At 42.3% G+C, this 14,312-nt stretch overlaps 1 protein-coding gene across 4 annotated transcripts in view; it reads right to left on the bottom strand.

The window, feature by feature from the left end:
• The window catches only part of fam184ab (family with sequence similarity 184 member Ab), a 154,021-nt gene that overhangs the window by 2,784 nt on the left and 136,925 nt on the right, over positions 1–14,312 (bottom strand). Inside the window, exons 14-18 of one of the 4 annotated variants that reach the window (XM_035774827.2) lie at positions 11,465–11,649; positions 5,813–5,959; positions 2,827–2,950; positions 2,296–2,400; positions 1,155–1,366 (exon numbers count right to left, since the gene is read on the bottom strand). In XM_035774827.2, coding sequence (XP_035630720.1) covers positions 1,155–1,366; positions 2,296–2,400; positions 2,827–2,950; positions 5,813–5,959; positions 11,465–11,649 — 773 coding nt within the window. The remainder of the gene's footprint in view (positions 1–1,154; positions 1,367–2,295; positions 2,401–2,826; positions 2,951–5,812; positions 5,960–11,464; positions 11,650–14,312) is intronic. The other 3 variants (XM_035774828.2, XM_035774830.2, XM_035774831.2) reach the window with 3 other exon arrangements.

Below are 14,312 nucleotides of genomic sequence, written 5' to 3'. Positions count from 1 at the left end.
AGCTAGAAGCACAACAGCGAGCAAAGCAATGCCAAGGCACAAGAGAGAGAGGTGTTCATTGATGAGAGGGAGAGTGTTGTTGTTATTGGAGGCTTCAGTTAGACGTTCACACATCCTCACACACGCAAGAAAATACCACCACCAATATTTTCCTCATGTAAAATCAAAACAATTTCACATCAAGGTGGACAACAAAGTGCAGTAAGTGCGGCAAGCCTGGAGGCCGGTGAGGATGAGGGGGTTTAACAGAACAATAACAACATCACCAATGAGTTGTAGGCCTATAACTTCCAGAACAAACGGAACAATTAACACAACGCAGAGACACAACGAGACAACTCCTAGCGTGCACACTTCAGTTAGCATGTTAAGAGTGACGGTGGGGGTTGGGGGAGGGGTAGTGGTACACATGCTCCTTTTTGCATTCCAATGCCATTTTCAAAGCTTATGTATTTACAATACTTTATAATAGTATAGTAAAGTGTTGACACATCTCCAGCAGTGTGTGTAAGTTCAGCTGGAATATCTTTTGTTGTGTGTTTGAAAAGAAACCCTCTTGTGAAGTCACTGACTTCGCGGTATAAAGTAAAGATGAATTGACATAGAAGTGTAGGGGGGGGAGGTGAGAGATTGTGGGAGCTCTGCCTCTCTCCGAAAGCTAATTCTCGGGGGATGCAATCAAAGCCTCGCAAAAACTGCAGGCAAAGACAAAAACCATCATGTCCTTCAAATAGAATAGCAATCAAGAGGGAATCCTGGGATGAACCCTCAGCCTGCTGGCAACAGGCAGCACGCAACTTAATCTATTATTCAAGGTAATTAAAGTTCCAGACTGGAGTGCTTAAATGTTTTTTTGTCATTCCTAATTTAACGCTCTTTTGTTTATCAGAGCGAGGTCTGACAGAGAGGGGGAAAGAACATCAACATTCGCCAGTGAGGGTCACATTGAGAAGTTTCTTTTAAAGACTGAAGCCCAACATAAAGGGATATGACAGCTGACTCTGGAGAGGTTTGTATGAAAGCTGCCTATCTGCAGCTGTATGGGCCGAAGGTCAGGGCAAGCCTCTGTCTGTCTGTGTGTCAGTGTGCTTGACCCCTGGGCCTGCCCATGGTGCGGACGGAGGCGTCAGCGGCGAGGGAGGGGCGGCGCTCACCTCATGAATTTCTTGGGCTCTGTCGGAGGGGTCGGTGGGGGCAGAGGTTTGCTAGTGTTGAGCTCAAGGTGGTGAATAGGGGAGTTGGGGATAGGCTCTAGGCGGTTGGGCTGGGGTTGCCCGCTCCCCATCCCTGTTCCTGTCGCCTCCAGAGCCCTGAGGTTTGGAGAGCTGCTGAATCGGTTTGCTGATTTGTCATTCTTTCTCTGTTGCTACACAGTAGGACAAAAACACAAACAAATGGGAAAAATAGGGAAAGCTAGTCCAATGGAAAAAAAGACTGCTGTGTGTGTATATATATATATATATATTTTTATATATTTCTCATTCTCTTGGAGGATTTATGTGGATGGATGCTTTCTGATGGTCAAGCTCGCACCACTCAGCTAGTGAAGCAACAGTCGCTCTCAGCTTTCTGTAAACTAAGATGGGCAAAAAAGAGATGCATCAAAGGAAGAGGCTACAGAAAGTTCACACTAACAAAGAATGGCTTGGAAAGCAAAGGAGAACTGGATGTCTGAACAGGGAGATAACACACATACACACTGACTAACACACACACACACACAGACACACACACACACACACAGACACACACACACACACACACACACACACACACACACACACACACACACACACACACACACACACACACACACACACACACACACACACACACACACACACACACACACACACACACACACACAAAAATGTACAAACACACATAATATCGGAAGTTATAGAACTTGAAATGGAGTCAACAGTTACATATTGACCATGCAGAGTGATCCCTTCAACTGGGAGACAGGGGATTGCTGTGTTTACATTGGAATGGGACACAACTTCTCTCCACTAAAGGATGGAATGGTTCCAATGGAAATCAAGGCTAAATATTCGTGGAAAATCTCCACTTCAATCATTCTCTACAACGACGTACAGGCAACTGGTTTAGGCCTGTAATGATCGGGATGGTTCCCTAACGGTTTAAAATTGTCACCGGTAGCTTTGGGGCTTCACAAAGTGTCAAAGACTGGCTCAGATGAGCCATATGGCTCTAATCAACTGATGGTCAGTGTTAGTCCAGAGGTGTGTTAGCCTTGTGTCTGTCTGTATGGTGTGCAAGCGGTCAGCTCACCTTGATGAGGGGATTTATTACTCCCACGTTGGGACTGGTGTTGAACACCTTGTTGAAGTTGGTCTCTCTGTTCACCAACTCCAGCTGGTAGAACTTTTTGTCGTCCTGCAAGTCCACAGAGAGATGCCAGTTAGGTCACGGCACTCTGGGTTCGTGATGGAGCATCTCACTGATGGTTTACGACACACCTCACATACTCTGTCTACAATGGGGCTTAGCAGTACCGGGTGATAGCACTGGCTAAAGTCAGAGGGACTTCTATCCACTCTCTCTAGTGCCACATACACTTTGTCACCGATACAGTATGCTGGATAACCTGTCTGAATGCATCGCTGGGACTCGAGGGCTGTAACATAGCTCTCGGAGTCTACTGCTGCTGTATGAGAACTCTTAGGTCATGCAGGGCTACAGCACTCCATAGTCTGGTCTACTATTGTCTGGAGGTAGACAGGCATGCAGGCTCCATGTCTAGGATTGTTGGGTAAAACCACAAAAGGGCATCCTGTAGGCCATCTTGTACTGTGTACATACACTTACCACCAGCTTCTTGACGAGGGACTCCCTCTCAGTCACCATGTCCTTTAGCTCAGCGATCACCTGCAGGTCCTCAGGCCGGCTCTCCCTGTTCCGGAACTTATCCTCCGTGCCCTCCAGCCTGGGGGAGAGGCGGGGGCCATTAGAGCTCAGACGTCTCACAGTTTGTTTGTGTGACGTGATAATAAAAGTGCCTTGGATCAGCTTGGGGATATGAGCATTAATACATGCAGACACTGAGGGACCATGTTTTGAAAGCTTCCCTTCCCATACCTACAGTTCAATAGTAAAGCATTAGCTTTTAACTCTCCTAGGTTTAATCTCATAATCAGAAAGCCTATTAGTGCTGGTGTATTACTATGATCAAAAAGTGGCAGTACATGTTTTTCCTGGATTTCCACTTTAACGTGTCAACAAATAACAAGCACTTTATTTTTAATTTTTTAGAAGAGTTCTTAACAGTGTTCGAAGCCATCTGCCTCTCCACAGTTTCTTTGCTGCCTCTAACTTGAGATTGATGACTTTAATATGCCGAGATATTCCTCGTACTGTAAACAAGCATCCATCATGTCCAGTTTGGCTCGTCGCCCTCAGCACTTACAGATGTTGAATGACAAGTGATACCAAACTCGCCATCAAAACGCCAACGCAAGACAGGGACAGGCAAGAGCTTGAATTAGAGGGAGAGCCTATTGGATATCAGGATAATTGCTTCTGCTGCACTGCTATGCATCGGCGATCTGTTCATTTCTTGCTCTACTACTCATTACTTCAGTGTCACATTTCACTATAGACTCATCTGCATCCAGTGGTGTAAAGTACTTAAGTAAAAAATACTTTAAAGTATTACTTAAGTAGTTTTTTGGGGTAACTGTACTTTACTTTACTATTTATATTTTTGACTATTTTTACTTTTACTTCACTACATTCCTAAAGAAAAGTACTTTTTACTCCGTACATTTTCCCTGACACCCAAAAGTAGTCGTTACATTTTGAATGGCTAGAAGGACAGGAAAATGGTCCAATTCACGCACTTATCAAGAGAACATCCCTGGTCATCCATACTGCCTCTGATCTGGCGGACTCACTAAACACACATGCTTCATTTGTAAATTATGTCTGAGTGTTGGAGTGTGCCCCTGGCTCTCCGTAAATAAAAAATGGTGCCGTCTGGTTTGCTTAATATAAGGAATTTGAAATGATTTATACTTTTCCTTTCAATAATAATTTTAGCAATTACATTTACTTTTGATACTTTAAGTATATTTAAAACCAAATAATTTTAGAATTTTACTGAAGTAGTATTTCACAGGGTGACTTTCACTTGAGTCATTTTCTATTAAGGTATCTATACTTTTACTCAAGTATGACAATTAGGCACTTTTTCCACCACTGTCTGTATCCCTACACATATTCCAAGCACACCCGTGTGAAATAAACATGCTGTTGCAGTGCAGCCTGGGAAGCTGGTGCTGGCTTGCTTTCTATAAATATATCACACTCCATTCAACTCTCCAGCGACATCACTCAAAACAGATGTGACAACAACCAATCAGACAACAAACTCATGTTGGTTCCCAGGGGCTTAACCAATAGGAGATGTTAAGAGATAAAATATTCATAAAGCTTAAATGGCGTAATAATTTAGCGGTGGCCAGGGACTGGCTTTGGGGGAACGAAGCTGCCATGGTGATTAATTGGGGAGGGGACAGGGGTTGTCGTTAAAATAGATTTGTCCTGTGCTTAATTAGCAGGCAGTAAATCGGCCACCTCAAGGGAAGGCCCTGGAAATGTCAACTAGTCAGCAAATTGATAATGACAGGGTCTCCAACCAGCAGGTAATTGTTGGTTTTAGAAAGGTTAGTAACAGAAAAATCTATGTGTGACCTATTTTTACAATATCGTAATGGATTCTGTTTGTCGGTCACATTCATGGAGGAACATGTGCACAAATAATGATGTATGCTTCACTAGCATTTCATTTTGATGTTGTGAAAGGAGTGATTGAGCCATGAGAAGATTTGGTGGGGAACATCACAGATGAACTATTTTAAACAGAGGCTCTCTCTGCAGTAGCTGGCTGTGTGTCTAGATTGTGCTCTCATTCAAGTGAAACCAAATTAGGTCACTCCTGACAGCAAAATCCACAGTCCTAGGGCCCTTACATCTGTTTCTCCTCTGTTCCTCTCTCATATTTCAAAAATAGTTCCTATGGAGACGTACGGATCATTTATGAGTGCCTTCCTAAGCTCCCTATTTCATTTCCATAATCAATACATCTCCATTGATCTATTCACAGCAGTTTGCAGGGGATTTGTCTATGTCTATGCTTGTATTTGCTGGTGTGTACTGTGTGTGTATTGTGGTGTCTTGAAAGCTATGGGGCAGCTGCACACCCAGCTGGAGGTTTATCCCCAGTAGGACACTGCTACATGGACAGTGTGTGTGTGTGTGTGTGTGTGTGTGTGTGTGTGTGTGTGTGTGTGTGTGTGTGTGTGTGTGTGTGATGGGATATTGAGGACACAGTCACCTCCATACAGCACACGAGGGAAATAAAACAAGTCTGCCAGATCTCTCATAGGGAGCTGCATCTGTACTACTGGGAGGGTAAGGAGAGAGAGAAGGACCTTCCCAATGGGCCATATTCACCTCAGGAGGTCATGTGTAGCCCCCTTCTCTCCCCTCTTGAATCCATCCCTCCTTCTCATCCTTCCTTCCATTCATCCCTGTATCTGTCTGGGGCACTCACCTTTTCACCCTCTGTTGCTCGGCCAGGTACGGTGGTCTTTCATCATCTGCCAGGGCTTTATATAATCACACAGGCATGTACACACACACACACACACACACACACACACACACACACACACACACACACACACACACACACACACACACACACACACACACACACACACACACACACACACACACACACACACACACAGCTAAAGCAACTACATACTGGATGTACTGTACGTACAGGACTTGCAGAGCAGAGATCTTGTCTTTGAGTAGCTCCTGGGCCTTGTTGAAGTCACACAGCATGTTCTGAGTCTCTCTGTTGTGCATGGCGTTCATCTCAGCCATCTCCCGCTCGTGTTTCTTACACAGGTCCTGTTCATGAGCCCTGATGAGAAGAGACCAGACCAATAAAGCCCATTCAGATCACGTCTTTATACGCCTCTCCAGCTCGGAGGCGCTGAGTCTCTGGTCCAGAGGTGTTACAGTATCCTAACGAGGCACAATTACCACAGACACATTCCTTTTGATCCTGCTGCCGCCAGTCAAATTGCATTCATCTTTGACTTTCTTTCATTTCCTGACATACTCATCCTCTCCTTTCCTAGAAAGACATACATAATTCATAGCAGAGGGCTCTGGAGGAGGTATCACTGTTTCGCCATAAGTGAAAAAAAAACACTCCTCTCTATTTACTTATTGATTTATTTTGAAATCGGGACAGATGGACAGGACTTTTCCAGGACATTTCACCAGCTCATTGATATTCCCTGCATGGTAGCGGTGACGGTCTCCTCTCAGTGGGCTTTATGGCAGGGCTGCTCACTCTGAGGTACTGCAGTCGGAGAGAGAGACCATGAGGAGTACAGAGGAATATGTTTGCCTCTTCCTGAGTAACACCCTGAGGGACACATCATTTCCAATGTATTTATTTATTATGTTATTTTTATCTCAGAAACGAGGATTTGCCCGCGTGTTACATAATTGGAAGTGAAACTCCACGAGGAGCTTGGAATCCTGCTAGCGATGTGTGTCGTTGATGTCACACATGCATGCACGCACAAACAGGCGTGCGCTGATACGCACACATGCGCACTGGAACACTACCCCTCGGATTCAGAGGGCTGGTGTTAAATGCGGAAGACACATTTCAGTTGAATGCATTCAGTTGTACAACTGACTAGGTATCCCCCTTTCCCAATGGGACTCCCTAAATCTTTCTCAAACACCCAGAAAAGGCTACTCTCCACGACGTTATCCTCACAGATAATCCTGATAGGTATCAGTCTGGTGTTTTCTGTAATGACCTTAGTGATCACTGTTTTACAGCCTGTGTTCGTAATGGCTGCTCAGTGAAACGACCTGTCCTGATTTGTCATAGACGCTTGACAAAAAAACTTTAATGAGCAAGCCTTCTTTCATGAACTGGCCTCTGTAAATTGGGATAGAATCAACTTGATCCCCTCTGTCGAAGACACTTGGACCTTCTTTTTTGATATTTTTAGTGGTATTGTTAACAAACACACCATCATGAAGAAAAATAGAATTAAAAACAGGTTCAGTTCCTGGTTCGACCATGATCTTGCAGAGTTACTCCACCTCAAGAAAAGGCTCGGCACACGCATACTCAGGCTGACTGGCTCTCGTTCAGGCAAATTAGAAATAAGTGGACTGAGGCTATCCGGAAGGCCAAAGTTAATTATTTTAAAGAAAAGTTCTCTCTCTGAAGTTAGGGAAACGGTTAAAGACCTGAGAATAAACCCTCCTCTTCACAGCTGCCCATGTCCCTTAATGTTGATGATGTGGTTGGTACTGATAAGAAGCACATGGCTGAGCTCTTTAATCACCACTTCAATAAGTCAGGACTCCTATTTGACTCAACCATGCATCCTTGTCCGTCCAACATTTCCTCATCTCCCAACCCTTCTAATGTGACTAGTCAGATGGTTTAGACCCTTTCTTCTTTAAGGTTGCTGCCCCTATCATCGCCAAGCCCATCGCTGACCTTTTTAACCCGTCTCTCCTGTCTGGGGAGGTTCCCATGGCTTGGAAGGCAGCCATGGTTCGTCTTTTATTTAAAGGGGGCGATCAAGCTGATCCTAACTGTTATAGGCCTATTTCTATTTTGCGATGTTTATCAAAAGTGTTGGAAAAACTTGTCAATAATCAACTGACTGGCTTTCTTGAGGTCTATAGTATTCTCTCGGGTATGTAATCTGGTTTCCGCTCAGGTTATGGATGCGTCACTGCAACCCTAAAGGTCCTCAATGATGTCACCATTGCCCTTGATTCTAAGCAACATTGAGCTGCTATTTTTATTGACTTGGCCAAAGCTTTTGATACAGTAGACCATTCCATTCTTGTGGGTCGGCTAAGGAGTATTGGTGTCTCTGTTTCTAAGGGGCCTTTGGCCTGGTTTGCTACCTACCTCTCTCAAAGAGTGCAGTGTATAAAGTCAGAACATCTGCTGTCTCAGCCACTGCTTGTCACCAACGAAGTACCCCAAGGCTCGATCCTAGGCCCCACGTTCTTCTCAATTTACATTAACAACATAGCTCAGGCAGTAGGAAGCTCTCTCATCCATTCATATGCAAATTATACAGTCTTATACTCAGCTGGCCCCTCCCCTGATTTTGTGTTAAACACTCTACAACAAAGCTTTCTTAGTGTCCAACAAGCTTTCTCTACCCTTAACCTTGTTCTGAACACCTCCAAAGAAAGGTAATGTGGTTTGGTAAGAAGAATGCCCCCCTTCCCACGGATGTGATTACTACCTCTGAGGGTTTAGAGCTTGAGGTCACCTCATACAAGTACTTGGGAGTATGGCTAGACTGTACACTGTCCTTCTCTCAGCACATATCAAAGCTGCAGGCTAAATTTAAAACTAGACTTGGTTTCCTCTTTCGTAATAGCTCCTCTTTCACCACAGTTGCCACACTAACCCTGATTCAGATGACCATCTTACCCATGCTAGATTACGGAGACATAATTTATAGATCGGCAGGTAAGGGTGCTCTCGAGCGGCTAGATGTTCTATACCATTCGGCCATCATATTTGCCACCAATGCTCCTTATAGGACACATCACTGCACTCTATACTCCTCTGTAAACTAGTAATCTCTGTATACCTGTCGCAAGACCCACTGGTTGATGCTTATTTATAAAATCCTCTTAGGCCTCACTCCCCCCTATCTGAGATATTTACTGCAGCCCTCATCCTCCACATACAACACTGCAAGTCACATTCTGTTAAAGGCCACACACATCCCTGGGTCGCTCGACTTTTCAGTTCGCTGCAGCTAGCGACTGGAATGAGCTACAACAAGCACTCAAACTGGACAGTTTTATCTCAATCTCTTCATTCAAAGACTCAATCATGGACACTCTTACTGACAGTTGTGACTGCTTGGCGTGATGTATTGTTTTCTCTACCTTCTGGCCCTTTGTGCTGTTGTCTGTGCCCTATAATGTTTGTACCATGTTTTACGCTGCTACCATGTTGTGTTGCTACCATGCTGTGTTGTCTGTGTTGCTGCCTTGCTATGTTGTTGACTTAGGTCTATCTTTATGTAGTTTTGTCTCTCTTGTCGTGATGTGCATTTTGTCCTATATTTATATTTGTATTTTTTTAATCCCATCCCCTGTCCCCGCTGGAGGCCTTTGCCTTTTGATAGGCCGTCATTGTAAATAATAATTTGTTCTTAACTGACTTGCCTAATTAAATAAAGGTTGAATAAAAAATCAAATGAAATGTGATTAGTTATCTCTGGAAAAGCATCAGCCTCCATTATTTTAATTCATCACCAAACAGGCTTTTAATTCTAATGAGAGTTCTTGCCGTTCATTCCATCCGGGCCTTAGCCACACATTATGAATTAATATAAGAGTGAATTATTAATTATCAGCCTGTGGGAAAAGCATGATGATAGATTATATTTCGGCCTTGCCCCAAATAACAGTTTCATATTTCCTTATCAATTTATTTGGCTATATAACAAAATGTCAAAAGGGACCATGTCATCAAAGGGAATAACAGATGACAAAATATAAACCAGGACATCTAGCAGGGAGAGGCAAATTGGCCCCTCTCTTTCTGCCAGTATCCTTCCACTTTAATCTAACTTGAAAACTTTGCCAGCACTGCCAATGGCCACTGACAGTCACATCTAAACAAGAGGAAGTCGCACAACTGAACTTCTCGTGTTGTGATTCACCAGTCATCTAAATGAACTAAACAATCCAAAATAACCTTCATCGTGACCATATTAAAACGAGGTAGAGGCATTCACCTGTAAGGATAGCATACGGAGACCTACAGAAAGTATCCACACCTCTTGACTAATTCCACATTTTGTTGTGTTCCAGCCTAATTTTGAAATGGATTAAATTGAGATTTTGTGTCACTGGCTTACACACAATACCCCATAATGTCAAGTGGAATTCAGTCAATAAGTATACAACCCTTTTGTTATGGCCTAAATAAGTTCAGGAGTAAACATGTGCTCAACAAGTCACATAATAAGCTGCATGAACTGTGTGTGCATTAATAGCGTTTAACATGATTTTTGAATGACTACCTCATCTCTGTACCCCACACATGCAATTATCTGTAAGGTCCCTCAGTTGAGCAGTGAATTTCAAACACAGATTCAACCATAAAGACCAGAGAGGTTATCCAATACCTCGCAGAGAAGGGTACCTATTGGTAGATGGGTAAAAAAATGGCAGACATTGAATATCCCTTGGAGCCTGGTAAAGTTATTAATTTGGATTAATAACACTTTGGATGGTATATCAATACACCCAGTCACTATAAGGATACGGGCATCCTTCCTAACTCAGTTGCCAGAGAGGAAGGAAACTGCTCGGGGAATGCACCATGAGGCTAATGGTGACTTTAAAACAGTTACAGAGTTTAATGGCTGTTATAGGAGAAAACTGAGGATGGATCAACAACATTGTAATTACTCCACAATACTAAACAAATTACAGAGTGAAAAGAAGGAAGCCCGTACAGAATAAAAATATTCCAAAACAACTTGTTCGCAATAAGCCACTAAAGTAAAACTGCTAAGAATGTGGCAAAGAAATGAACTGTATGTTTGGGGCAAATCCAAAACAACATCACTGAGTACCACTCTTCATATTTTCAAGCATGGTGGTGGCTGCATCATGTTATGGTACAGTTGTCACCGGCAAGGGAGTTTTTTAGGATAAAAAGCAACGGAATAGAGCTAAGCACGGGCTACATCCGAGAGGAAAACCTGATTCAGTCTGCTTTCCTCCAGGACAATAACCTAAAACACAAATATACACTGGAGTTGCTTACTAAGACAACATTGAATGTTCCTGAGTGGCCTACTATAGCTACAGTTTTGACTTAAATCAGCTTGAAAATCTATGGCAATACTTTAAAATGGATGTCAATGATCAACAACCAACTTGACAGAACTTGAAGAATCAAACAAATTATAATGTGCAAATATTATACAATCAACGTGTGCAAATCTCTTAGAGACTTACCCAGAAATATTCACAGTTGTAATCGCTGCCGAATGAGATTCTAACATGTATTGACTCAGGGGTGTAAATACTTATGTAAATTAGATATTTCTGTCTTTCATTTTCAATAAATATGCCAACATTTCTAAAAACATGTTTTCACTTTGTCATTATGGGGTATTGTGTGTAGAAGGCTGAGGCAATAAATATATTTAATCAATTTGGAATTCAAGCTGTAACAGGGGTATGAATACAGGGGTATGAGTACGCAACGCGCCGCAACAACATTACTGTAGATGGCCTGTTATTGTGTCAACCCTCCTTTGTGTCACCCCATAATGCTCTGTGGTGGGGTCACGGCCCTCCCCTCCTGCCCTCTCCTCCCACCCACCTGATCTGCTGGTTGGCCTCACTGCGGATCTTCAGCACCTCCTTGCCCTTAAGCTCCAGCTCCTTGGTGAGCGTGTTGATGTTTTCATTCAGTGTGTGGATTTCGTGGTCCAGCTCAGCAATGTGGTTCTTCCTCCTTACCACCTCCTCCTGCAGGTCTGAGATACGGCCCAGCAACTCCCTCTCCTTTGGGATAATAGGCAGACATACACAGGCAACACACACAAAGATACACAGAAACACACAAAAATCAAGAAAAAAAAAACATTTGAGTTAGCATTTGATCTCATTTGTGCATTATTGCTGTGCTGTTGTGCTGCTTCCTTGTATTCCCAAGGGGTACTGTGATGTTGGATACCATCTTTACAGTGCCATGATGCTACAGCTTAAGTGGGCACACTCACATACCATGGTCACTAGTGATTAGGCCTGGGAATTGCCAGGGACCTTACGATACAATATTATCATGATACTTAGATGCCGATATCTGTATTGTGATTGTCACAATTCTATGTGTTGCGATTTGATACTGTGATTTTATTGCAATTCGATGTTCGAAACATATTGCCCACCATATGTCTGCTGCAGAGAGACATGAGAGAGCCATGAGAAAAAAAGTTTTATCAGTCATGGAAATTAGAGTCCTGAAAACAAATTGGCTCCCTATTTAAAAATAAGATGGAGAACAAGCTATGAAGGAAAAATACTGGAGTTTTAGCGCAAATATACAGGCAGCAAGAGCAAAAATTATATTGTGAGATTGTCAAAATGATACGTCAAGGAAACTGTACTGTTCAGATGGGTTAAATGGAGAAGTAGCCTATAATCTCTCATATAGCCCAATCTAATATTAACTCCTGCAGAATTAAGCATTTCTTGCAGTAAAATTATACACCAAATGTACATTTTGACTCGAGAACAGGAGTGGAGAAATATGATTTATTTCATTCAGCATCTTGAGAAAATGAATGCGCACTTAGCAACCTCTTGTTATGGTGCTATTTTATCAGCATAAAATATTTTTTCAAACATCATAAAATATGCATCCAAGCTGAACTGAAATCTTCTCAAAAACATGTTGTGTCGTTTTTAACAGCTTTAAATTAACTGGCGTAACTGGTGGCAGGGAAGTCAGACGCAGGAGAGCAGAACTAGGTAATACCCGGAGCAATTTAATTCTAAAACCAATGGTATCAAGAAAATAACAACCCGGGTACAAAACCCAATGCGCACCAGTCAACATGTGCACAAGCACTTACAAACAAACAATACCACACAAAGACATGGGGGGAACAGAGGATTAAATACACAAACACGTAATGAGGGAATAAAAACCAGGTGTGTTGGAAAACAAGACAAAACAAATGGAAATGGCCCTCTTCTAGGGCAACAAGTAATGAGAGAAGAGAAGCTGCATTTATATATTTATAAACAAGTTGATTATCAAATAGGCTATAAACAGAAACAGGCCTATATCTAAAAAGGCCTGTAAAAAAAAGAGTTCTGCAATCTCTGACTGTACAGCTAATTCTCTATATTTGCGGGTTAGGTTGGATGCGGGCCTCGGATTTTCACTTTATCACATAGTCAGGGGTTGCTAATGGGTTAATAGCAACAGTGGTGGAAAGAGTACCCAGTTGTCATACTTGAGTAAAAGTAAAGATACCTTTAATAGAAAATGACTCAAGTAAAAGTGAAAGTCACCCTGTAAAATACTTCTTGAGTAAAAGTCTAAAAGTATTTGGTTTTAAAAATATACTTAAGTATCAAAAGAAAATGTAATTGTTCAAATATACTTATGTATTGAAAGTAAAAGTGAAAATAATTTCAAATTCCCTATATTAAGCAAACCAGACGGCACCATTTAAAATATATAGATATATATATTTTTTACAGAGAGCTAGGGGACCACTCCAACACAGACATAATTTACAAATTAAGCATTTGTGTTTAGTGAGTCCGCCAGATCAGAGGCAGTAGGGATGACCAGGGATGTCCTCTTGATAAGTGTGAATTATACTATTTTCCTGTCCCGCTAGCCATTCAAAATGTAACGAGTAATTTTGTGTGTCAGGGAAAATGTATGGAGTTAAAAGTACATTGTTTTCTTTAAGAATGTAGTGAAGTACAAGTAAAAGTTGTCAAAAATATTTAACTTTTTTTTTTAAGTACAGATACCCCCCAAAAACGACTTAATTAGTACTTTGAAGTATTTTTACTTAAGTACTTTACACAACTGAATAGTAATTGCGGGCGGATGCGGGTGAACAAACAGCTGACCCGCGCATTACTAATGGCCACCACTCAACCTCTCTCTCTCAGCACTAAATGTTTACTTCCCTGGACACGTGTGCTGTGAGGTTGTTAGTACTGATGCTGCTGATATGTCTGAGCTTTCTGCACAATTCTCTAAATATATATCTTATATTAATAAATTTTAAAACGTGACTGTTCTGCTTGTATTTGTTTATACTTGTCCGAGCTACAACAACGTGCTAGATGACTGTTATTTCACCTGGAAAAGGTCGCATCCCAGGAAAAAGGTCATCTCCTGACTATTCGCTCAAAACCTGGCTGTTGCTGTCTGGTCCAGTCAGGGTCCATTGTACTGCAAACCTACTGGTAAAGCCTTCACTAGAATATTTAGTGTATTTAGTCAAATGTTCAGTATGTAATAGGGACAACTGTCACGCCCTGGTCGAAGTATTTTGTGTTTTTCTTCATGTATTTGGTCAGGCCAGGGTGTGACATGGGTTTTTGTATGTGGTGTGTAGCTTAGTGGGGTTGTAGCTTCGTGGGGTGTTCTAGGAAAGTCTATGGCTGTCTGAAGTGGTTCTCAATCAGAGGCA

Source organism: Oncorhynchus keta, chromosome 8 (assembly GCF_023373465.1).
Source record: "Oncorhynchus keta strain PuntledgeMale-10-30-2019 chromosome 8, Oket_V2, whole genome shotgun sequence".
Lineage (NCBI taxonomy): Eukaryota > Metazoa > Chordata > Actinopteri > Salmoniformes > Salmonidae > Oncorhynchus > Oncorhynchus keta.
This window is presented reverse-complemented; position numbering and strand designations above follow the sequence as displayed.